This window comes from Cupressus sempervirens, chromosome 3, assembly GCF_028749045.1.
Source record: "Cupressus sempervirens isolate cs-2001-9-10 chromosome 3, ASM2874904v1, whole genome shotgun sequence".
NCBI classification, from domain to species: domain Eukaryota; kingdom Viridiplantae; phylum Streptophyta; class Pinopsida; order Cupressales; family Cupressaceae; genus Cupressus; species Cupressus sempervirens.
Window position 1 is genome coordinate 349,287,847 of NC_143120.1, and position 25,882 is coordinate 349,313,728.

Here is a 25,882-nt window from a genome sequence, read left to right on the forward strand (position 1 = left end):
GAGAAAGCAGTTGGATGGCTAGTGAGGTGATCTTTGACTTCTGTATCCCATGACATTTCCACCACAAAATGGGATTCTTTTGTGCCATAGTTTTGAGATCCACCTTTGTAATATCCTAGTATCCTATGAGTAACAAGTTACAAGTTTACAACATAATATTAAAATAACTTATAAGTAATAACAAAAAGAACTTATAGTTATAATAATATAAAGAGTTTAGAGCACTGATTCAAGATTTAAGGATTACCTGAAAGACTAGCAAATTTGGACCACTCGGTGCGAATCTCACTAGCAGTCTCAGTATCATACATCTTGGCTATGCATCGAAAGAACCCATTCTTCACCTCATCATCTTGATGTGGTGTGACTCTACCAGGCCTAGGTATGTACCACTTCGGGTAAAATGCATAGGGAGCCATGTGCAAAGGAGTGTTTAGCTTCTCCCACTTGCGGTAAATGATATGCTCAATGTGCTTCGTACAAAATGCTAGAGTGGGGTCTCTCACACGCACAACAACCCTCATTTGCCCAAGCATAGAATCAATGCACTCATAAACCTCTCCAAGGCTAGGTGAATTTGCATCTCCATATCTAATCACCTACACTGGAGTAATGATGGATGTTGGATACAATTGATTAATTGTGTGTTGTCTTTGATGTTACACAAATGTCATATCACTAGTAGTTAGTATTTGTCGAGCTCACTCGAGCAATGAAGACAGTTCTTAGTGTCTACTGAGTGTTCCTGTGTTTGCCTAGTTCAGAAGGCAGTGTCTACCGAGTTCACTCGGGCGTCAAAGGAAAAATTGCAGAAAGCGAGTGTTAACCGAGCTCACTCGGGTAACGAAGGAAAGTTGGATGGAACCAATGCTAACCGAGCTCACTCGGTTGCCAAAGGATTTTTGTGAGTTTGCAGTGTTAACCAAGCTTCTGTTGGTTAACAAAGGAAATCGTTTTTGAGTTAGTTTCTACCGAGCTAGGTCGGCTAACGAAGGATTTTCTTATTTTGTTGTAATAAACTTAATTGATTTATCTATTGATTCCATTCGATTAAGGTGATGAATATTGATTATTCCAAGTTGTGTTTGAGCCGACTTGACAAAGTGGAAGATATAAGGTCAAGTTGTAATTTCAAAGTGTGCAAATGCAAGAGATGATGATGTGATTGAAGATTTAATGATGAGCAAAGGAAGCGAATTTGAAGGATAAGCAGAATATCCTTGAGGAGCAACAAAGCCATATTCAATCAAGAAGGATCAAGTACCAGAACAGAGATCTGTAATCAGCAATTCAGTTGCATTCAAATCAGGTCATCTCATTGTTAATTTCTAACCATTGTAGTAGTGATCTAAATCTCGTAACAGAGTTGGCTTAACAGCTATTTGCAAATCCTCTAACAAGGTGGCAATTCCATTGAATTGTTCTCAAGACCTCTAATAAGGGCACTCCTAACAAGGTGATTAAATCCTCTAATAGGGTCACACCTAATAGTGTGTTTTGTAACCTTTAACAGGGTTGGCTCCTAACAGGGCTCACTTCAGAAGAGTGAAAATCAGTAACTAGTTGCTATTGGTGGTTTTTGCTAAATTGGGTTTTCACATTAAATTCTGGTGTCAAATGTGTTCATGCTATTTTCTTTTATGTGTTTGCAACTAAGTTAAAGTAATGGTAATCACAAATAACATCTAAAGGTTTATATGTTAATCTTCTACTGAGCTAATCCAGTTATTGCTGAGTTACAGCATTTTGTGTGTTTACCAAGCTTCACCAATATTCAGTTATCTGTTTGCATTTTGTATTGACATCTAAGGGATCTGGGATTTATTTTTGTAGTAACTGATTCACCCCTCCCCTCTCAGTTACTCCTCTTATATTTCCAACAATGGAGGCTATGTATTTTGTGTCACTCCAAAACTGATTATTCTTCACTGTCTCCTTTACCCTCTTCCCTTGCTTTGTTCTGGACTCAGGCCATCGATTCCATTATTGTGTAATAACCATGAGTTGCAATGGCTCTTGCAACTCAATCATTCTCTCCAAGAGAATATAATATGATGCATATCTAGTCTCAAATGGTTTTAGGAATTGCTTCATTGCAAAACTCCTGAAAAGTGCATGTGATGCATGGTGATTGTAGATAAAAATCTGCACCTCTCGCATCATTAACCACCTGTCTAATCCGGTCAATTTTTCCCATGTCTTTGAGTGCATTGTTCATGGCATGCACACAACATGGAGTCCATCAAATATGCCTATAGGCTGCCTCAACAAGCCTCCTTGCAGTTTTGCACACATGGGCTGCATTTGTCACAATTTGGACCACATTTTGTGGCCCAACCTTCTCTATGGCCTCCCTAAGCACATGAAATTGAAAATCAGCATCTTTACGATGTCCTGAACAATCAACTGCCTTCAAAAAGTATGGGCTCTCGGTGCATGTGATCATAACGTTGATGAGTGGACGATGACTAATGTCCATCCACCCATCCATGCTAATGCTGCAGCCTGAATCCATCCAACATGCCTTCATCTACTCCATCAAGATCCCAACCTTGTCATAGGCTCTATCTAACGATGTAGTCTTCAACTTGTGGTCACCTGGTGGCACATATGATGGCTCTCCCTCTTTCACTGCCATGGACATCATCCTCACAAAATAGGGAGATTGAATCACATGCGTAGAGATGCCATTGGAAAAGAATAAATCACCAACAACATCATCTTACCACTCCCTTGCGTGCATGCTAAATAAATGAGCAATGGGGTTACTACCACTACGACTTGTAGTTGCTTTCCATTTCCCCTTGCTTCTATCTCCCGTTGAACTGTGTGTAGGTGAGGAAAATGGTGTAGGTGACATAGTCGCTGCTCTCTGATGCAAGATACAAGTAGATGTATCTCACTGCCGCTGTAACTGCTGTATAGTTTGTACCTGTTGCCTAGCAGCCAAAGATCTAGGCACCGAGACTTAAATGTCATTAGAAATGCCCCATAGTTTGTTCACTTCAATTTTGTGTTTCACATTTTCAAGATTTGCCAAGAATATGCATGGGTTCACACCATAACTAGTCCAGAAAAGGTGTGCATTAACTCTCATAATGCTCCCAAACCATTCTGTGCCACATATATTACACTTCTAGTTACGTGTGCCACCACCTGTAGGTGTAGAGCATGTAATTTTCGTAGCAAATTGTTTAAGAGGGGACTTTGGAGCATAAGTACCCCTAGCGAATTGCACCAAAATCTGTGAAGGGCAATCAATAGGAGGCACCCTTGGTGCAACATAAGGAGGCTCTTCCTTAGATGGGGCATCTATATTAGCCCCATGATCACTTCCCTCATGCTCAAGTATTAATCAGATGTACTTCTCTCATTAATATCCACGTCTTCTGCAGTTTGATTGAATCTAGATGCCATTTATAAAACTGCATTTCACAAAATAAGAATGATTATGGATCGTGATACATTTCAATTTTCAGCTCAAATAATTAAGAATTATTTAAAAAACATTATAACAAACTGGTTTCAGCCTACTTAAAACTTTACTATTTAGAAAAAAAAAGTAAGCTAAACATGTTTCGGCCTATTTTAATAACAAAAAATTAATATAAATTATAAAAATCATAGAATCTAAGAATTATCAACTATTTACTATCAACAAGATTCAAGAATGAAACATTCGAAAACTCAAAGCTAAAAGTCAATTATAAATTGATTTCTAAAACAAAAAAAAATGTTTTAAAATAAAAAAAACCTACCTTAAACTTGATGAGACATTTGCCAAATCAAATCTTCTTGCTCCTCTTGCTCCTCTTGATCTTGCAATCCCTTGCAAAATCACCCACTAAGCTCTCACAAACTCCTCCAACCTCTTTTGTTCACTTTGCTCCTTGCTGCTCTAAAATAATGAAATGAAATGAGGTGTATTGGCCTTATTGTGGTTCCTCGCTCTTGCGAAATTTCCTTTGGGGAAAATCCACCCTCTTGTGAAAGTTCCTCACTTTGAGTCTACCAAGTTTTGCCATCCTCTATGGCATTAGAAGATTGATTTATGGCATGAGACCAACACCATAGAGCAAGGGATCGCCAAGGAACGTTCAAATGGGAAGTTTTAGAATACCATGTCTTTGGGAAATTTCACATATTCCAAAATTTCCCTAGCCAACTTTCATCCTTTGTTAATTGCCAAAACCACCATACCTCTCCCGTCAAAGTTCAAAAAAAGAAAGTTGAGGAGAGAGAAAGTGACGAAAAGTAAGAATAAAGAATACAAATAATAATAATAATAATTGGTTTTGGATTGTGATGAGACTAAAGTTTGCCTCAACTTTGCAAGATGTTTGGTCTTAAATTGGGATGAATTTTTTTTATTATTGATGAAATTTTATTTTCAGATTTTTCTCACAAGCTTAATGTTTTCCTCCTTTGTTTTGCAAGGTGAATTGAGGAGAAGGGTTGAATTGATTTTCATTCTTGGAAAATCTTGGAAAATTAGAGCGTTGTTGGTGCACATACCCTCCATCATCACGCCAATAGAATTTGGCAAGGTGAATTAAAGAAGGAGAAGCTAGAGGGCAAGGTGATGATTAAGGCTTCAAAACTTCAAGAGACTATTACAAGGAGATGACTAAAGTCGAAGGACTCAAGTGAGAAGGAAGGATTCATGGTCAAGCTATCAACTTGCAAACTCGAGTCGGAATCAAGAGGAAATTCTGGAAAGCATAGAGGAACCAGCTACATGAGGATGTGTTCAAGGAGAATCAAGAAAGATCAAGTTCATGGATTCACGAAGAGGCAAGTGGTTAAAGGCGATTCCATGAGGAAACTTCAAAGGATGGTGAAGATCACACATGTCGGAGATACTCTACAGGCCAAGACTCCAAGCACATGATAAGGATGATGAGGTGGCAATTGGTTGTCTCCTCTAGTTAGAAAATTTCAGTTTCAACCATAGTCAATCAAATTGTGTCAAGTGTTGTTTTTTCTCATTGGCTATCAAAATCATTGTAATTCTCTTATTGGGGCATATATTGGTGCCTTCATGTAATTGGTTGCAAATTTGGCAACCCTAATTAGGGTTTGTGGCAAGAAATCTTGGCCCTTGATCTCAAATTGATCTCGGCTCTTCGTTGTAATGGAACTGCTATGAAAGGGCAAGGCATTTTCGTTTGTAATAATTAGTTTTAGAGATTAGAGGAGAGATTAACTTAGAGATTGGAGGTAGTAGAGAGGTAAACTAGAGTAGGATAGCTATGGGAGAGACTCGATCATATCGTTGCTATGATGCATTCAAAGTAATGGATAATTCATTGTTGGTTTTCCATGGTGAATTACTTGTTATTGCTTTGAAGTGTTGCATGGTTTCTAAATCTTTCACCTGGAGTAGATTTCTTTTCATGTGGAATTAGTTTAGTTGAATGGAAGTTATTGTGGATGTTTTCTTGTTTGACTTGAACAAATCCGAGCCACTAGCCTCTTGTCGATGAAAACACTTAACTTTAATTGATGTTCAATCTTTGGTTTGCATCCAAATGATGGGATTAGAGAGAGGACATTGAGGTGAAAATCACGTGTATTCCTTGGAAGCTTGCACTAGGTGGGTGGAGCAAATGGTGAGATTACATATAGTAGAGTCTAAGTCCATCTATGATTCCTTGCATTCATAGTAGAAGTAGAAGGAGAAATAGAAGTTAGAAGCTTAAGTTGGAGTTGAAGTGGAATGGTTGAGCTATATTTTCATTGCACAAAGCCAAATTTTTAGCAATGTAAGAGTTGGTATCCATTGAATGGATAGCTTATGTCCCTTTGTGATAACCAACATTTCATGATCTTTACTTTGCAAGCTTAGCATGAGAGATGACCTTATATCAAGAGAGAATTGAGTGTCTAGTGTTTCTCCTTGAAACATTAAGTATTTAATTTTGCATGTTGCAGTAGAACAAAACTCACATCAATAGGAAATTGGCGCTAGAGGGAGGGCCAAACAAAGTTCATTCTTGAAATTGTCAACAAGTGAGCTTTCCAGTTGTATTTGAGATAGCTCTTCAAAAGTGAAAAAATCCCCCAAAAGGAAAAGTTGATCTTTGTCAACAACATTGTTGACACAGGAAATAACGTTTAAGAAAACCACAATGCCCGACAATTCTTTCAAACCCACGCAAGCTCAACAAAGACAATTTTTTTTTTTGGTTTTTTTTCCCATGCCACGTCGTCCACAAAGACTGCCCCCACACATTCTCCTTGACAGGCTATCCTATTGCAAATTGCGCAACTTGATTTTTTACTCACAATTGCGCAATATTTCTAGACACGACGTTTTTGAAAATAAACAAATAAATAATAAGATGAAAAACAAAACAAGTGCACAGGATTACAATCAACCCGACACTCCTTTTTTTGCATTTTGCATTGCCACGTCAACACTTCCAAATTGTTTGAGGTATTTTCCTTAGATTTGTCAACAAAAAAGACCTGCCATTTGTTATTGTTTGTTTTGGCCAACACACATCCAGTTATCAATTGCGAGTTTTGGGTTCAATATATTTTGTGGTCTCTCATATATATATATATATATATATATATTTTGACTTTTATTATAAGTTTATGCAATTTGTTTTTTCTTATCCAGTTTTTTAGTCTTCTAACACATTTTTTGTCTCAATTTATGTGTCTTCACTAGGTTGACCAGCAATCTTCGTTTCAGTGATGACCTCTTTGACCGACATTATGTTGCGAGGGAATCAATGGTTCAATTTTCGCAATTACAACACTTGGAAGTAGCGCATGATGATGATTGCTTTTTTATGGAGGGTTTAGACTTGCGAGACAACTCGACGAAGACACGAAGCTTGCTAGCTACCAACCAGCGAAGGCCACCACAGAAATGATTTAGGAATCTGATACGGTTCCACTCGTGCTTGAAACCTCTTTGGCTTAGAGTCAAGGGCTGAGGTGCATCCACGCCATCAAAATCACTCGGGGCACAATCCCGACCTCATCCCTTATGATGTTGGAGCCTTGCACTCAACAAGACTTGATCCTTGGTGGGCTCTTTGTGAGCCATTTAACTTCACCATTAGACCAAGGGCCGATTGACATGATGATATTTGAATATAGTTGTCTTGAAAAGATTGTCTTGGGGATAGAGGCTTGTTCTATTCAAGCTTATCTAGATCAAAATAAATAGGATGAACGAAATTGGGTAGCTTTCATGTTACTAAAACTTTCAGCTACAAATGATCAACTCCCATGGGTTCCTTCCAGTAAAACAACTAAAAAAGTCTAGGGCATCTTGAAGAATCTTAATGAGACATTCGACAAGAGTTGCACTTTCTTTCTAAAGAATGTATTTTTTTCTATCATGATGGATGAGAAGACAACTCGCTTGGCACATTTGCTGAAAATCAAGGATCTACATGACCAACTAGAGGTTATTGGCTGCAAGATGAGGAAAAGGATATGGTAGTGATCATACTGAAAAGCCTGCCCTAATCCTAGAAGCACTTTATACTTACAAAGAGGCTCAATATCACTTCTACTAGTGTTGCCCTGATATTATTTTCAGATATCTGCAATAAGCTTCTGCAACAGGCTAGATGGAAGCAACATTTTGGAACTCAAGCCAGTTCTTGCTCCTTTGAATAGGTGGCCTTCACAAAAAAAGCCTTATTTAAGTATAAAGGTAAACCTAGTCTACCTACATCAGAAAGGGTTAGGTGAACCTCCAACTTCTAAGGAGTGTTCAGTATAATTATTGTCACCAATATGAAGGTAGATTGTCGGAAATGGTTGGTTGCAGTGCAATCTTCAAAGAAAGGTTCTCAACAACAGGTCCAAGGTACTACGCATTTTAACTAGAAGGAGTTTACCTTCTACATGTTCATGGTCGCATGCCCATCAAATCATCAAAAATTGTCAAGATTGGTTCATCGAGTTGATGCATTTCTTTAATTGAATTGTTCTTGAAGGAGGATAGGACTGTATAGTTGTCGGTATAGGAAATATACAAATTTCTCTTTGTGGGAGGGATTTGACATATTTCAATGTCTATGTTTTAAGCATGAAGCTAAATCTATAGTTACTCAACCAGATTTGTTTCAGTGCACACAAGTGTACTATTGTTGATGGGGACCTTCATTCTACAGTTGCAGCTGGTCTTGTGGATCTTGGTCTATATAGACTCATTGATACAAGTGATTCTCCTAAGCAAGCCGTGGTAGTCTAACAAATTTCCATCAGCAATCTTTGGCACCGACAATGTGGGCATTTGAATATTCACTCTCTCTTTGTTGGCACAAAATAGTCTTGTCGTTGGATTACTTGAGATTTAGACATAGACTCATGGAGAGGGCAAACCATGTCAGGTTGGGAAGCATCATCAGGCTTTGTTTTCAGATGATAATGCTTGGAGGGCATCCAAGCCCTTACAATTGGCCCATGCACATGTTTGTGGGTCCATGACTACTCCACCAGTCACAAATTGTAGATTCTTTCAACTTGATTATTTCAATAAGAAGATGTGGGCGTATTTTCTTCTGCATAGATGAGAGGTGTTCAATGTGTTTCAAAAGTTCAAGACCTTAGTTGGAAAAAGAGTTCAGTTGTTAGATTATCACTCTTAGGCTCGACAATGGTGGAGAATTTTGTTTGTTTGGGTTCTCCTACTTTTGAGCATCACATGGGGTTAAGCAATGACTTACTTCACCTTACATCCATTAGCAAAATGGTGTTGTTGAGCGCAAGAATCGTACAATTATTGAGATGGTTTGATCAATGTTGGAGCATCTTAATGTTACAAAGAAGTTTTGGGCAGAAGCAATCTTTACAACTATGTATCTTCTGAATGTCTCCCATATAGGCTGTTAAGAAGATGACTTTGAAGGAAGCTTGGTTTTGAGAGAAGCCCAAAATTGGTCATTTGAAGGCTTTTAGCTCTACAACATATGTTTGGATTCCAGAGTCCAAGTGCACCAAACTGGATTTCAAAGCTCGAGAGTGATGTTCATAGGATACAATGATATACATAAGGCTTATCGATTGATTGATGTTGATACAAATGGTCTCATATTCAGTCAAGATGTGGTGTTTGATGAAGCCCCATGTCCATTTCAACCTTGTTCTGAAGATCACCTTCCATAGGCTATAAAGATGGATGTTTGTTTTCCATTTGGTTCTCATGATGGGAAGGATCTAGTTGAAATTGTGCCACCAACTCCACTAAAGGATATTTAGGCTACACATCCATTGATTCCATGTCGTATTGTTCCTTCTACAACAGATATTAGCCCTTCTACTCTTCATGATGATGAGCTAGGTGAGGGTAGATCTTCTCGAAATAAGAGAAAGCGACATGCCAAAATCAATTTTGCTCTTATGGCTAATATCCACATTATTTTTGAGCCCCGGGCATAGTCAAAGTCTAAGGGTATACTAGAGTGGGAACATGCAATGACAATTGAACATCAGAGTCTCATGAAGAATGTCTGCTCTTCCACTAGGGAAAAAACCTATAGGTTGTAAATGGGTCTATGAGGTAAAGTGTAAGGCTAATGACACACTTGATAAGGCACAGTTGGTTGCTAAAGCGTTTACACAAAAGAGAGGGCATTTACTATGAGGAGACATTTGCTCCCACTGCCAAAATGAGTACAACTTGTCTTGTCCTAGCCCTTTCAACATAGTTTGGTTAGCATCTATTGGATAGATGTTAAGAGTGCTTTTTCAAATGGTGATTTGTAGGAAGAGGTTTACATGACACAACCTCTAGGTTTTCAGATTGTAGGTAAAGAGCGTTAGGTTTGCTAATTGGTAAAAACTCTCTATGGCCTCAAACAAGCATCCCGTGCATGGTACATCAAGATTGATAATTATTTGATTGATTGGTAAAAACTCTCTATGGCCTCAATAGGTACCCCGTGCATGGTACATCAAGGTTGATAAGTATTTGATTGATCAGGGGCTTTAGTAGAGTACTTCATATTCTACTTTGTATGTCAATCATGCTAGTGGTGAGATTCTTGTTCTTGTCATTTAAGTTGATGATATTTATTATTATTGGTAGTGCAACATACTTGGTTGAACAAACCAAATAGAATTTGTGCCAGACATTTGACATGATAGATTTGGGATTTCTCCACCGTCTTGGTGTAGAAGTTTAACAGACCGATACTTCCATTTTCATATCTTTGTCAAAGTATGTCAAAAGTTTGTTGGACAAATTTCGGATGCAAGATTGCAATCCCATTTTTAGAGTTGTGGAGAAAGGGCTAAAGCTTTCAGCTAAATCAGATTCACCAGTAGAGAATGAGTTAGCATTCAAACAACTAGTGGATAGTCTTATCTATCTCACTACCACTAGACAACAACTATGCTGTTAGTTACATTTCTCACTTCGTGATAGCCCCAAAGGCTGAACATTGGGTTGTTATGAAGTGGTTTTTTATTATATGTGAAAGGCACTCTTGATTTTGACATTTTGTATGGTAGAAGTCAAGGCCCTCAATACATTGGTTATACAAACTTAGACTGGGGAGGTTTTATCGATGATTAGAAGTCTATTTTTGAGTATGTTTTTCAGTTTGGGCTTAAGGTCCATTCTCATGGCCAACAAGAAGAAACATACGGTTTCACTCTTATCTGTTGAAGCTGAGTACAAAGGAACAATTTAGGCAACTTTTTAGGAAGTTTGGCTTTGTTGGATACTTGTCGACTTGCATATGCCTCAAGTAGGCCCAACTCCCCTCTTTTATGATAGTGAGAAAGTTATGAAGTTAGCCAAGAATCTAGTATTCCATGAACAAACAAAGCATGTAGATCTTCATTGTCACTACATCCGCCAACTTGTCGAATATGGAACTGAGACATTGCATTATGTACGCATTGAGGACAACACTGTAGATATCCTCATCAAGTGTCTCAATTTGGAAAAGTTAAGCAAGTTTAGGGGGCAACTTGGTGTAGTTGATAGAATGACCATCAAGGGAGGGTATTAGAATATTTTTAATATTTTTAATGTCTCGCTATATTTAGCTAGTTCTAGATAATGGCCATTTAGGCTTTCTTTTTTGTTTGCTCCTTCAATTCTATGTTTATACATTGTCTGAATTAAGACAACTTTTCTTTTTTGTTCACGCTATTATTAGCGTCTGTAAACTTTATTTAAGAGATCATTGATGACACAATTATCATACCATTTTAAAATTATTTCAAGTTACATAATAATGTAGTTGTAGATCTCCTGAATACTACAATTTTCAGGATTCCCATATCCAACAATGAGGGAAATTGAGAATACAAAACATATGATGTGATATATCTAGTAAAATGATCAAAACAATGCCCAAGATGTATGGTGTTTGCAAAATTAAAATATGTGTCTTCCTTGCATCTGCCACAACCTCATTGATGCTGAATTTTGTTGATGTCCTCTAATGCATTTTTTATTGTATTCATAGTACAAGGGATCCAAAGATTTTCCTTTGTGTGGATTCAGCAGATTCCTTGGCTAGCTTGCATGCATATATTACACTGGGACTGCAGTTTGAGGATCAACCTCCTAAATGCATTTCTTATGATATGGAAGTAAAATTTTACATGCTTGTGTTTTTGTAAGTGGTCAATCACCTAAAGGAAGTAAGGCCAATCTTTACATGAATAATAATGATAGGTGAGTGATGTCTAATAAATGCCACCTATTTCTAATATTGCTGCAGCCATGGGAGATCTATGTGGTCTTCATCTACCTTGAAATAATGTTTGTCCAAGATTGTGGCATAGAGATTTCTCTGATCGGAAGGCACGGTAGTATTACTTTTTTTGAATACCTTAGTCATAGCCTTCTTTAGATAAGGAGAGCGAAATGTGGAACACAATTAACAAAAAAGTGTTTGAGAAGGTCATTTCTGCCTTGTCTAGAAGTTAGAACCAATAAATTATATATATCTGTTAATTTGATTGGGGCTGAACATGTGGCCTTTCTTTTGCTCTTAGGCTCCACTCTTGCCTCAGAAGATGTAAGTATGGCACTAGAAACTTTCTTGGAACCCCTAAAATAATGGGTAGATGCAGATGAAGTGGAACGATTACTTGAAAGTGAAACAATCCAAATTCAGCCAATTGATCAAGTGTGAGCTCCTCGCATACTCCAATCTCTTGGACAATGCCACAAAGACAATGTGTGTTGACCTTGGTAATGCTGCCATGACAACCAGGAGAGCAAATATTGCTTTCCAATACTGACTGTCCTCTGCAGCATTAGCTTTGTTTGTATTATTGATGGTTGGAAATTGATACAAAAGATTCTTTTGGCTAAATTGCCCCTCAATCTTCTAGGCCAACGGTTTTGAACATCATTCAAACTTTTTCTCCCATCCCCATTTCCTCGTAAGTCTCATAGTACAAATTTTTGTTGGCATCACAAAATGTAACAACATTATAAACAAGAAACCAAGATTTACTAAAATACATGTTCAGACCATTGAAGGTGCATTTTTAAAGTGCAACTGCACAATTTTAAACACAGCATTTCGAGCAGGTGTCAAAAGGAAAGTGAACACTAAACAGTCAAATGTAATCATTCAGCTACGAAAAAAAGAAAAGACAAATATGTTTTTCATTTTGTTTTTAAAATTTAGACAACATTTTCTTTTAAAACAGATTGAACAAATGGAAATGAGATTTTTTAACCAGTGGTTCAATGTGCTGAAAATTAAGATTGAATGATTAACTAACTTAGTAAAAAAGAAAAACAATTAACTATGTTTTAGTTAAGAATTTGCAAAGAAAAACATAATGAGTGATTTTCATACTTTGTCTTTGGAGCAAGGTTCCTAGTTCTCCTCCCCTCCTTTATGTCTTCAATTACCTTTTACTCCATTTCAGTTATCTTCAATTTCTTTTTGTTGGGTAGCCTTTGTTTTTACCCTCTTTTTTGGATTCTAGATTTTATTTTATTCCATTTGAGAAGTCTAGACATGATTGCTCTACATGTGTTGGTGTGATGTGATTTCTCTAAACTTATGTTTGGTATTTAGTTTGGCCTTTTAAAGCATGGTGATTTTGATGAAGTGTCATACAATTGTACTTAAAGGTGGAGCATGCTGCTGGACTACCTGTTTCACCGTCTCCAGTTTTTGGCATGGGTGCTGTTCTTCCATCAGATCCAATGGGAATGATGCACCCGTTTGGAGTGCATCAACAAAGCATTCCACAAACTTTACAACCACCTGCTGGCCAGGTTCCTCCACCTCCGTTTGGGCAATTTCAATCAATATCTGCTATTGTTCCTCGCCAAGAAGTTCTGAATCCACAACATCAACAGGTATGCTTGTTGCTATTTTTGAAATTTCAGCTCTTATGTTTAATTATAGTGATGGAAAATCGGGCGTATTTGTGTGAGTGTGTTAGCAAAACTTCCTTTACTGCTGACATATCGAGTGTGTGCCTCAAGGTACTGAAACATATTTTAAAATGTAACTACAAAAACCCAAACACCCTTTAAAATTAATATTAATATATTCTTCTAGTATTTAAATATATATTGAGTATTCAAATATTTAAATTATATCTCTTACACTATATGCTGTGTTTAATATAATAGAATAACTAGCAATTATGCAATTGTAAATATTCCGTATTATTATAGAATTGGCATATGATATTAATGAACATTAATCTTTATTATAATTCAGTAAAGCTGAGTCGGCCACTGAGGAGCCATAAAAATTGAGAATTGAAGCCTGGTTTCTGGTTTAAGTTCATCAAATCCATTCAAAGATATATTCTGTCTATCTTGATATTATCAAACCACACTATGATCTTGAACTTACATACTCATCCCTATTTTGTTAGGTAAAATAATTAATTGAGCACCTTTACAAGCCCTGCAACAATTGGTTGAAGAGCAGGCGCCTTAGGAGAATCGGAAGACTCAAAGGAGGTCCTACTAGCATGATCTGCAGGGGAATCAACTAATCTAGGCATGGAAATGTTGTCCTTAGGAGAATTGGAAGACTCAAAGGAGGTCCTACTAGCATGATCTGGAGGAGAATCAACTAATCTAGACAGGGAAATGTTGTGGAGGTCCCAGAGAGTATACTCAACACCACTAACCACGTGGTATCAATGTGGAGCCCTAGCACATAAAGTAGCTAAGTCACCTTTGGCTAAGAGTAGACTAAGAAAATTTATGGAACTTCACGGCAAAATAGTCTATAACAAGGCATGATCTGCACTTGAAGGCAATATATTCATAATCAATCCATCTTTTCCAAAGTTTGCCTCCAGCTAACATGTTTCGTTGGGCAATTTCTTAGATAAGTTGAGCCCAAGAAGAACTTGACTGAAGGTAAAATTCGTGTATGTCTTCTCAACGCCTAGAACTAAAATTAGCTTTCCAAGCATACTGTCACTTCACAGACCATATGCGTAGAAATAAGTTTGGGAGCCCTTTGGAAACCTCAGCCATATAAGATGTTCCACCCTTTATTACAACTTATTTATCATAAGCAAATATGCAGGCATTTAAGAACCAAATTTAAGTACAAGGGCAATGACATATCCTTCTTTAGCCAAGGGATTCCAATGTTGAGAGTGAGACAACTACTGTGGCACTCTACTCTCATTCACCAAATTTCCAAAACCTATAGAAGTTGTTCCACAGTGAGCACATCATTGGTGCAAGCTTTAGGAATACAGGATTCCTGACAAATTGAGGCAAGGTTCCAGAGGAAGTCCAGTACTTGAGACAAGTTCCCAATCTGTCTTGGGCCCATTCTTGATCTAAGATTGTTTCTGCAATTTGTGCTCAAGTAGAAGATTATATATGCCTGCAAACATTGCAGAACTGAGAAGCAGTCTCTGATCAAGGATGGGCTTAAGACAAATATATTTATTTGAAATTTACTGTAAAACTAGCATAGACATCTTAAATACATCTCTCTTAAAACATATGGTAAGAGACATCAATCTACAGGTTTCTATCTAACCTATATAAAATTGAAGTGCCTAATATTTGAATTATATCTTTCACATCATGCCATGTGCAATATTACAGAATACTTAATAATTATAAAAATAAATGTAATCTAATAGACTAATACTGTAATACATAATAATATTGTAATATATCTAATATATTATTTGATTAATTTATTTACAATATATTAATCATAATTATATAGGAATCAATATTAATATATCATTATAAGATCATCTGGTATATATAAATTATTTCTAGTTAGTTAAATAATAATTTATTTATTTACACGTATGAAATAATCTTATAAACAATATGTTAATATTGATTCGTATATAATCATTATTAGTATTTTATAAGTAAATTAATCAAATGATATATTAATTAGAATAGATATTTAAAATTTATCTTTTTAAAATATAGAGATTAATCTAGAGGCATGCCTACCTAAGTTAAGTTAATATTTCAGTAAAGGTGCTGGATATTTAAACTATTATCTTTCAAATCACACCAATTATAATAATATAATACTAATAATAATTAATCTGTTAAAATAAGTTGTACATAAATTAATTATCAATTTATAATAATAATTCATGTTTATAATAAATTAATTTTAATGATATATGGTTGTCTCTTGGCATCTTTAAATGCATGTTAAAATCATCTGAGGCTTGTACCATATTCTTTATTGGATAGATTGTGTCTGACACAAGCCATGTCTTGCAGCCAACCCATCAAAGCCATAATTACATGCATCAAAATCAGCCTGCACAAGTTCAGAGACTTCCACCAAGACCGCAATCACATTCTACTCATCAAGTGAATATGAAATCTCAAGTGCTGCATTCTAAGCATCAAGATCTGCAGACACACTCTCAACATGAACAGACAGGGGGTGATATGGTGGATATGCAGAAAGAGCAGCAGGTTAGTACGTGACTCATTAATCATTTGGAATTGCTTTTAATTTTGTGGTTTTCAGCAGATCATGGTTTTTAATTTTTTTTGTATGATTATATACAAAAAAACTGTGTTATCATTGCAGGCACAGAAACCAAAAGAAGAAAATCAAGAAAAAAAAATGTCTTCTATTATTCAGCAGGAATATGATGAACATCACCCCCAACTACAGGAAAGTTCAGAACTACAGAACCTGGATCAAGCTTGTCAGCAGGACCCACAGGTAAAAATGGTTATTGGAAATTTCAGGAACAGACGCTTTTTTGTATCTGAATAAGTTTGGAATGGAAGTTAACTCTGAAGGATGTTTTGGATTAGGCTATATCAATTCATTCATCCTTCCAACCTTCGGAGCAGAGTAGAAGATTGGAACAGCAGCAGTTGCCATCATTTTCACAACATCAGATGAAGCAATCAAAAGCAGATTTGGGAAATCAAGACATGGCATATGAATCTCAGCATGTTACACATTCACAGAATAAATCCTCGACTGCGGAGCAATTGGGCCCAATTTCTCGAGCACCTGTTTCAGTCTCTCCGAGTTCTCCATTTGGAGGTTCAAGTCATCTTCATCAGAATGCATCTGATTGTAAGCCTCACTCAGAAACTGGTGATTTTCAAATTTCTCCAGTACAATCACCACAGAGATCTTCGGTGTTGGATGGATATTGCAAGCCGTCTGACCCACCTCTTTTAGATGAGAGGTCATTGTTGGGATGCTTTGTTCGAGCCATTCCTGCAGAAGCCAGTGCTCGCATCAAGATCAGCACAACTGTAAGTAGAAAATTAAGTATTAGTAACTGTATTGGTTTTGTTATTTTTAACACATCTCAAATAAACTTTAATCATTACAAATTGTCTATTGAAAGGAATGCACCTCAGGGTTGGGTATGTGATCTTAGATGTGGAGATTGTATTATGCTTGCCTTATTCTTTAAAATAAAATATACTCTTTGGCGCGATCTTTCAGATTAGACAGAAGGTGCAGAAGAGATTTTTTGTTTGTTTGTCTGTAGATGAATCAGCATGAAAGAGCAATGAATTGCAGCAATACCAAATTCTGAAATAGCATAATTAACTTGTGATATAGGAGCAATACCATCCAGATATTTCTCACAAGGGCACATTTTTTAATTTTACTTTTGGTGTTAATAAGGAAATAGATATTTTTGAAGTCTTTTCTTGAAAAAAGTTTTTAAAATAAAATATGGTTGATTTTTTTTTTATTTTAAAATTTGTCTAATTTCGGTTCCAAAACTAGTAAGCTTCCCCAATGAAAGCTGAAGAGTTCATGCCAACCATCTTCATCTATTGGTAAATGAAAGTGCATGCCAAAAATTACTTATTATCTTGGCCAAAACTAAAGGACACAGTGCTACTGGCCAAAATTACATTCTTGTATATTCTACATTTTGTTTCTCAACTATCATGAGTATGCCCATTCCACAAAAGAATGCATAGCTCTGCAGGCTACACTCATTTCAATTCTACATATTATGATTTTTAATTCTCTAAGCATGCCAAAATTAATAATTTTTCCACAATCATTGCTTCTACATTTAGATGACTGTTAAACAATTCTTTATTTTGATTTTCAAAGCATGCTAAAATTAACACCACATTTGAATATCCTCTGCCATTCAACTTTCAAGGAGCTTTTTTGATTTATCATGATTTATTTAATGTAAACCTCAGATTTTATGAATTTGGTTAATCTCAGTTTATTACATTTATTCTTTAGTGAACAGGCATGGGGGAGCAAACAGAAAATTAGTACCTCGTGTTTACAACTATATCTCATGAGATTTAAAAGAATTGACACGTTGCTCCAAACGTACATAGGATAAGTTGGGGTTCAGCAATATGATAATCTATCAAAGTTGACATTAGCAAAGTAGAGACACTATTTGATAGCAATTGCTGTAGCCATATCTGTTTCAGTGCTGAGGACTGGCAAGCACTAATTGAAGATATGGAGGCACTAGTGAAATTCGAATTCGGGGCTAAGAATAGCTGTAGAAGGCATATTGTAGAAACCATAAGCAGGAGAAATTGCTGTAGATATCTAGCTTTTAAACTTCTTGTCCTGGTTTTAACTTTTATTGCATCATCTCGCATTTGGCCATGACTATGCACAGGCCAGTTCAAAAACTCAATCTTCTTGTATGTCTTTTCAAATGATTGATTGATCCCTATTTTCTGTGAACCTAAAGAGAGTGTAATATAAAGATATTTGAAAAAGAGAATTTAATAAAAAAGGATTGGAGGGTTCAATTGGGCTTTTTCCATATGGAAAATTTACTTTGGAATGGATGGACTCTGGACCAGACCCTGGCATCTTGCAACTATATATTGCTTTAAAACTCATTTATATGTTACTCATGCCTTTAAAGGTAGATTATGTTAATGCTTCTTGTGTGTATTGGCTTCTGTCAGATAAATGCTAATTATTTTTGTGTGGTACATAAAGTGTCAAAGTTTGAGAGAGTTTTTAATTTCTTATTTAAGTGGACATGATTTTTTTTGTGATTTAAAAAAATTTCTGCTTGCAGTTACCAAATAGACTTGGAAAAATGCTTGCTCCTCTTCACTGGCATGATTACAAGAAACAATATGGACGACTTGATGAATTTGTAGCTTCTCACCGTGAAGTGAGTAGCATTTATTTAGTTGCTCTTCACAGTTACCTTTTGAGTCAAGATCCTGCATTCTCACTTTATGATTGTAATGTTTGCATGTGGTTTTAGTTGTTTATCATTGAGGGAGACTTTATTCATCTACGTGAGGGAGCCCATGCTACAATTTCTGCAACTACTGCTGAAGCAAAAGTTGCAGCTGCAGCTGCAGCTGCAGCATCACCTTTTGGATCAGCAAGAATGCCAACTATAGCAGTAACTCCTGTAGCACAGTCTCAAGTGCATCGTTTAAGAAAGGGCATATTTATTAATTCAAAGGATGTAAAAGGCTCTTCCTTAGATCCATCGCCTATGGTACAAATAGTTTCTAATTCTTCCAATCAGTATGCACATCTGCATGCTGAGATGCTGAAACAAAGTCAAAGTTCAGCATCAAGGACACCAGTAGTAAATGGAAACATTGGCCAAAATCCTCATGTAAATCATAGAACCACAGAAAAGTTGCCTCTCAATTCCAAAGAAGATATTCATAAAGCAGATGCTATAACCACGGACACTAGACTCGATGGATTGGCTATGAACTCAAATGCTTCTTCCATGGGAAACTTTGACAAGGCAGTTTCAAATGGTTATAAAAATTCAGGGGCAATCAATGGGAGAATTGGAATGTCCTTTGGAAGGCAAGGGAGGTGAGTGATGTTTACTCTTTAACAAGGAAAAATTCAATATTGGCATGATCCTTGTGATTCTTTAAATTTGCATTGCAAAGTGAAACTTCTATTTTATTTTTTATCAGATTTCCTGGATCTGCGTCCTACATTAAGCAAGAATTTGTTAACAGACCTCAGACTCAGGAGAGTCGTATTACTAGAATTGATCCTTCTACTACCCCAGTCAGGTAACATATTTTTTCAATTGTCAGGGCAACTGCTTCAACATATTAAGATTGGCAGCTAGAACATTAGATTTCATACAGTTTATAAGTCATACTCATTTATGTGTACTTTTTCAGGTGATCTAGTATGTGTCACGTAAGATTTATGGCTCGATGCCTTGAAAATTAATTCTGCAGCAAGTGGAGTTTGTGGGCGTTTGGTTGGGACCTATGGGTTTTTTTCTTTTGTTGGCCCTGCAATCGACTTGAGGCCAATTAATATTGCGCAGAAAGAGTTGCCGAAATGATTTTGTTAAGTGGAGGAATTCCCCTACAAATTGGTTGCTGGGCAACATGTTTGAGCAAGCTGTCCATGCTGCAATAAGAACTATCTGACTTTTGAAATCTTATGATCAATTGCATTGGTGCTTTTGCAGTGTTAGTTTGCTTTCTTGTTTTGCTACTCAAGATTGGGTTTAGTTTCACAATCAATGGGAAAAATTATTTCATCATCAATTTCTTTTTTTTTTTGAACTAATTTTAGAATTTCATCATCATGCCCCCATCTTTTTCTCTTGAAGGTGAAAATAATCTAAAACTATGATTTTAATTGCACTTACGGAGGGCTCAAAAGAATTTAAACTTTAGGTAGGAATGTCTTTACATTTTGATTTTGTATGCAGTTTTTGGTTCAGTGGCAGTTGCAGGTTTCTCTCTAGAACATGTCGAATATAAATTGAACAACTCGGCCATGTATTTATGGGTGTAACGTTGTAACTTTTAAATCTGAAAATATAGTTTCCTTGTGCATAAAGACATAATTAATGACAAATCTTTATTTTTGTATTTAAAGACACTAAACCTGTGATGAGGCGAGGTCAGGAATATATCTAGACATTGACACTATGGCTCTGGCAAATGTTTAATAAATGCATAGAATTTTTTAAGAGTTTGTGATCCTTGGAAAAAAGAGCTATTTTTTATAATATATTATCAGACGAATCATGTCAACTGCTAGGTGTGACATGGTGTCTTTTACCTTCTTTGTTTTCCAATGAAATAGTAGTTGCTAGGCCATTTTTATGACAGGTCTGTTGCCAGAACTTTAAATTAAGGGGATTCTGCTGTGTTAGATGGTTAGTGAAGCTATGTGCATATGTTTAGAAAGTTATTTTCTATGATCATACATTTCATACTGCAAATGTTGTGACTCGAGTTTCTAGTCCGTATACATCACTGTTACAATTATGTGCTGCTTGATTTAGGCACTAAAGCTTACATTATATTACTGATATTGTAGGCCTTCAAAGAAACTGGACAATTGGTTCAAATAGCCAACCCTCATATATCTTAATAAACTCGGTACTTAAATATGAGTTATTAGTCTGGTTTTTGCAAGGTAGCTTGTTTCACAGTGCTTCCATGTTTGCCATTGCTTCCCTATAATTTCCTGTTAAAGAGAGGCTTGGGGATGTACCTTGGTCATAGAGGAATTACACAGATCAAATTTTGGAAGCAAAGTCCAGCTTACTAGGTTTCAGTGTTACATTCAATGCTTTTCTGGGATCAATCACATGGTTGTATTGAGAAGTGAGATTTAATTCACACTTTTGGACCAATCAGCAGGGAAAGTTAAGCTCATTCGAGATAGAAATGGAAACTAGTAACCACGTGTATGGATAATAAAGACTAGATAAAGGTGGGGAGTCTCATCACATTGGGTGGTCGGTAAGCTGATCATCTTATGCCGGTGCTGATTAATTTATTACATAATGTTCAAGTTTTTGTGGAATTTCTTTTTATGCTAGTCTGATTAGATACCATGACACCTAATTTAATCCTAAGGTATTTTTTAACTTATGCTGTTTTTTAGAGCTTGCCATAAAACTATTTCCTTCAAAATTTCTTTCAAGCTTCTTAGTGATTTTTTCTACGCAAGGATTGCTCTATTGTTTATCATTTTTTGTTTGGTGCATAAGTATATTCACAATATACCAGTGAAATACGGGGACTTGCACCCCCTCCCAAACCTTAAAGGACCTGTCCCCAATATGTCCCTGCAACAGGTACTTGGAGTACTCGAGTTCTGCAACCACGCCGCTATTCCACTACCATACTGCCATTCCGAAACCAAACTGCTATTGGGATGGGTACTTGAATTTCTATTTGATTTTTAAGTTTTTGATGTTACTATTGGGTATTTACTTTGTTACTATGTTGAATGGTCAATGGTTCTATTTTGTGTTGCAATTTTTCTATGTTCAAGCATTTTAATCTGGTATGTTATACTGAAACATCATTTCATAACTGGCATTTCAAGTTCAATATGCATATTATACAACACCCCATCCTCCCCTTGTCGCCATTCCCTAGCTATCCACCCTCGTCCCATAATTGAGGCCCATTGTCCCTCTATCCTGGAAACTCGTCCCTCTATCCTGACGCTCCCACATACCCCAGGATTGGTGTTACAGTGTAATTTACAATTTCTTAACTGTAAAAAGTTGGAAAGGGATACTTGTCTTAATCCAAGGGCCCTAGTGAACAAGGTAGGTATTTAATACTACTATTTTTCTTTTGGTGATGCATGCTGGCGTGTTAAATGACTACTGAAAAAGTGTCTTTTTCTTCTCTTTATGGGAAAGGCAATAGTCTGATTTATGAGTAAGCGACACATAAGGATGGGAAGCAATTGTTCTCTTCTAGGTATCCATAGTGCGTTGTATGTATATGTAATCTGCTTGCGCATTTATTAAGGATTAGCTTGGCTGTGATTTGTTTGCTTCTCTTTCGTGGGTCCATTTTTTGTGTGGTGTTGTCTATAAACCAATACCAAAATAGATGATTCTACGTGAGAAATATTCTTTAATTTCCTCGCATTTCTATAATAATAATTTATTCACTCGTAGTTTTTGCTTTTTGTTCCCTTGTTTCCAAGGGCTTCTTTCCTTTTTTTCTTGTCTACAAATATTATGTTTAGGCACTTTTCTAGGGACCTTTGGTTCATAGGTTGCTCTAGTCTATTCAGAACTCGGAACTAGTGCACATTGGTTGTGATGTGAAACTGGTAGATGGCAAGTTCTAAAGGAAGAGTGGGTAGACAAAACATGTTTATTTTGTAATATGGGAGCAGTAGAGACGGAGCAACACTTTGTCAAGGATTGTCTGGGATACAACAACATCAGATCTGGGTATATAGAGATATTGCAGAACAAGGACTTAAACTACTTATTCAAGGAAGATCAAGTGAAGAGAACAATGACTCTGATTATCAAACTTCAGAGAAGGAGAGACAAGTTAACGAAAACTTTGCAGCTATATTAGTTCCGCTCCTGCTTTGGGGGGGTGATCGTGTAGGTCCCTTAGGCTACTTTAGCCTTGTGGACGTCTTTAAAATCTATCATGTCATATCATTCCTTAAAAGATGGAAATTGAGCTTTAAAACAGAGGAGGAATGCATTAGTCTTGGTTTTAGTTAGACTGCTTGGATTATTGCTCGATTGGGGAGGACAACGCTTGTTATTTGGCAGATTCTATGTACACTATAAAATTCACAATTTTTTGTATATCATTTCAAAATAGTCCACGTGGTGTGTTACCAATTCTCATAGGCTTGGCCTTTGCAATAGAGGAGCGAAGATCATGCCGAGACAGTCACAAGAATAGAAAGGATTAGAAGTAGCCCTTATTAAGAGATGCCCATGGAGTGTAATGGTGAGGTGATTGGTCCTAATCTTGATCGTGGGCTCAACTATCTTCATGCTGAGAAGTAGGAGAGTTGTGAGGAGAAAGGAGCTGCTAAGTAATGCTTGAATCTAAATTTCCTCACCCATACTTCTACATTTTAGTGCTTATTCACCTTGTGTCTTCCAACAAGGAAAATAAATTGGATTGGACGTTATGGTTTGGCACTAATGGGGATAGGTTTCCTAGAGTACTTTATAGGTTTCCTAGAGCCCCACGTTTACATTGCCTAAGCTTTTTATTTCTAGGCTCTTTTGATAACTAACGCTTCAGATTAGTAACCAGCCAAGTTAGAATATGGAGGTTACCCATTCATGTCTTTTCTAACCAAGTCTTAACTTTTACAAAAATGAAAGTTAAAATCTTAACCTAACAATTATTGAGCTTAAAAATGACTTTTATTTACAATAAGTGATATAAATCATTTTTATGAAAAGGTGATATGCCATAACATCAAAGAGAGTAAAAAATGATATTCACATTGTAGAAGTGACACCGTATCTTCTTTCTTACTCATCCAATGATTTTGTGGTTCATGAAACTTGATGTTCACTGATTCTGACAATCATAGTACATTCCATCTTCTTGTTTCTTGCATCAAGGCTACATAGCATCACGTTCTTCCATGAACAAAATTATCCTTCGAGTAATAGGATAGTTTGGTGGTATAACCAATCCTTACAAACTCTTTTTATCTTTTATAGCATTGATTCGATTGAATTGATTTGTCATGTATGGGAAGATAACACCTATTGTTGAAACAACCATATTTGTAGGTCTTATTTAGTGCCACTTCCTTTCTTCATTACACTTATCTTTTCACTATATTGGACACTACGCATGTGGCTTTTTGTAGTACTATGCTATGAAGTATTGTAAATAACCATTGACTAATCACACTATGTGCTACAAAATCTTTAGTAGGAAAAACACTTATAAGATGATGAAATCCTTGAGATATATTTTCTAGTTGTGTTGTGATAAGTTTGACATAGATGACTAAGATATCATAAACCTTTTTTATTGGAGTTTTTATTTTATTTATGCTATGTAATTATCTATCCTATGGCTATGAGAAATCAAGAACTTTATTCTAGTACTAAGATATTCATCCATCAGTCAAAAAATTGGCATGTTTTCTTCATTCCTTGGCTTCTTCATATGAGATCGATTCTTTTGTAAGTTCGACAAGGTATTCATTCTCCCACATACCATTCTTGATTGAAACTTCTTACCAAGAAATCTTATGAACTGATATTTATAGCTAAAATTTTTCTAGGTGCAACCAATCTAATTTCCGACTAGCATTCTCATAACCATGTAGAAGGTTTTTAGTATAGCCAACAAGTGACAAATAATTAATAATGGAACGTCAATGATATTTAAAAAAATAGTATAAGTGAAGTATGGACAACTTGCATTCACATAATGGAGTACAAACAACACTCAAAATGTTAAGTTGTGACATGTGCTTCATTTAATAAGGATTTGAAGATCTTCCTTACAAAACCCATTTTCTGTACATTCTGCAATTATTCAATTTTATCAATTAAGATGCTATCTATCCATGGCATTTTATCAAACAATTCACATTCCTAGTTGAAGGCTTTTTTTTTTTTTTTTTTTTTTTTGTGTAACAGAGATTTGAATAGTAAGATATGGGATTTTTCAAAGATAGTTAACATCGAGCCAGTGAATGGAATTATGAATGTTGAGGTGTCTTATGTATGCCGAGACAATTGTCATGCATTTTGAACCAACCTACTAAATGTACAAAACATTAAATGAAAGAGTATTTCCACCTTTTGAAGGTATATAGTGGATCTTGAATTTATTTCTTTATTCACCTAGCGATTTGAGAGTTTGCAGATCGATTCAAAGGAGATTCCAGAGCAATTTAGTGCCTGCATCTATTGTGCTATTAGCAAAATTGAGTAAGTTTGCAAGGTTTATTTGAACTAAGTTTGATTGTTTTACAAAATTGTTTGAAGTTTAGAAACTCTAGTTCACAATAGCATCTTCTACATTTAGAAGTGGAAAGTAGGCATTAAAGGACATCAATGCCCTTTTTTTTGAAATGATGCATGCTACCTGCCAAAATTCAAGGCTTATCTTGAGATTGCGATGACTGGAGACACATATGAAGCATTGTCATCTATTCCACTACGAGTCATTATGGTGCATGATGTGCGATCATGCTACATGTGTAAGATTGGAGAAATTGGACACTTTGAGCTGAGGAACACATATGACACACTATGCAAAAATGGAGTGCTGAAGGAAACAAACATAGTAGTTGTCGAGAAAAGGCTAACTCGTACCCTAGATTTTCCAAAGGCTTTTAAGGTCAAGTGGATTAAGATTGTTCTGAGAAGATTGCACAATATGAAATTATGGCGAGAATGGGCCAATGAAGATCACTAAATCAACCATCCATCAAGTTACTGATTACTCTACCCTTGATTGAGTCAAGATAGTTTAATGCTAGGCCAGGCTGTGATTGAAGAACTTACCAAAGTGAGGTGGAATAACCAAGGGATGTCTATAGATGCAATTGTGATCCTATTATTGAGTTTGTAGTCTGAGTGATTGCTCATAAATTCTATCAGTTGAGCTGAGTGAATAGTCTGCCTTGCATAGTAGTAGAATTGGGATATAAAATAGTTAAGAAGGACCATAGCTACGACTTGG

At 36.2% G+C, this 25,882-nt stretch overlaps 1 protein-coding gene across 7 annotated transcripts in view; it reads left to right on the top strand.

Moving 5' to 3' along the window:
* The window catches only part of LOC149566422 (RNA polymerase II degradation factor), a 56,545-nt gene extending 36,582 nt beyond the window's left edge, over nucleotides 1–19,963 (top strand). For 4 of the 7 annotated variants that reach the window (XM_089819773.1, XM_089819775.1, XM_089819774.1 and 1 more), the window contains 8 exons: nucleotides 13,088–13,318; nucleotides 15,704–15,904; nucleotides 16,023–16,160; nucleotides 16,256–16,711; nucleotides 18,490–18,588; nucleotides 18,685–19,262; nucleotides 19,370–19,471; nucleotides 19,586–19,963. In XM_089819773.1, the coding sequence (XP_089675899.1) occupies nucleotides 13,088–13,318; nucleotides 15,704–15,904; nucleotides 16,023–16,160; nucleotides 16,256–16,711; nucleotides 18,490–18,588; nucleotides 18,685–19,262; nucleotides 19,370–19,471; nucleotides 19,586–19,589 (1,809 nt within the window). In that variant the 3' untranslated portion in view covers nucleotides 19,590–19,963. The remainder of the gene's footprint in view (nucleotides 1–13,087; nucleotides 13,319–15,703; nucleotides 15,905–16,022; nucleotides 16,161–16,255; nucleotides 16,712–18,489; nucleotides 18,589–18,684; nucleotides 19,263–19,369; nucleotides 19,472–19,585) is intronic. The other 3 variants (XM_089819777.1, XM_089819779.1, XM_089819778.1) reach the window with 1 other exon arrangement.
* The last annotated feature ends 5,919 nt before the right edge of the window (nucleotides 19,964–25,882 follow it).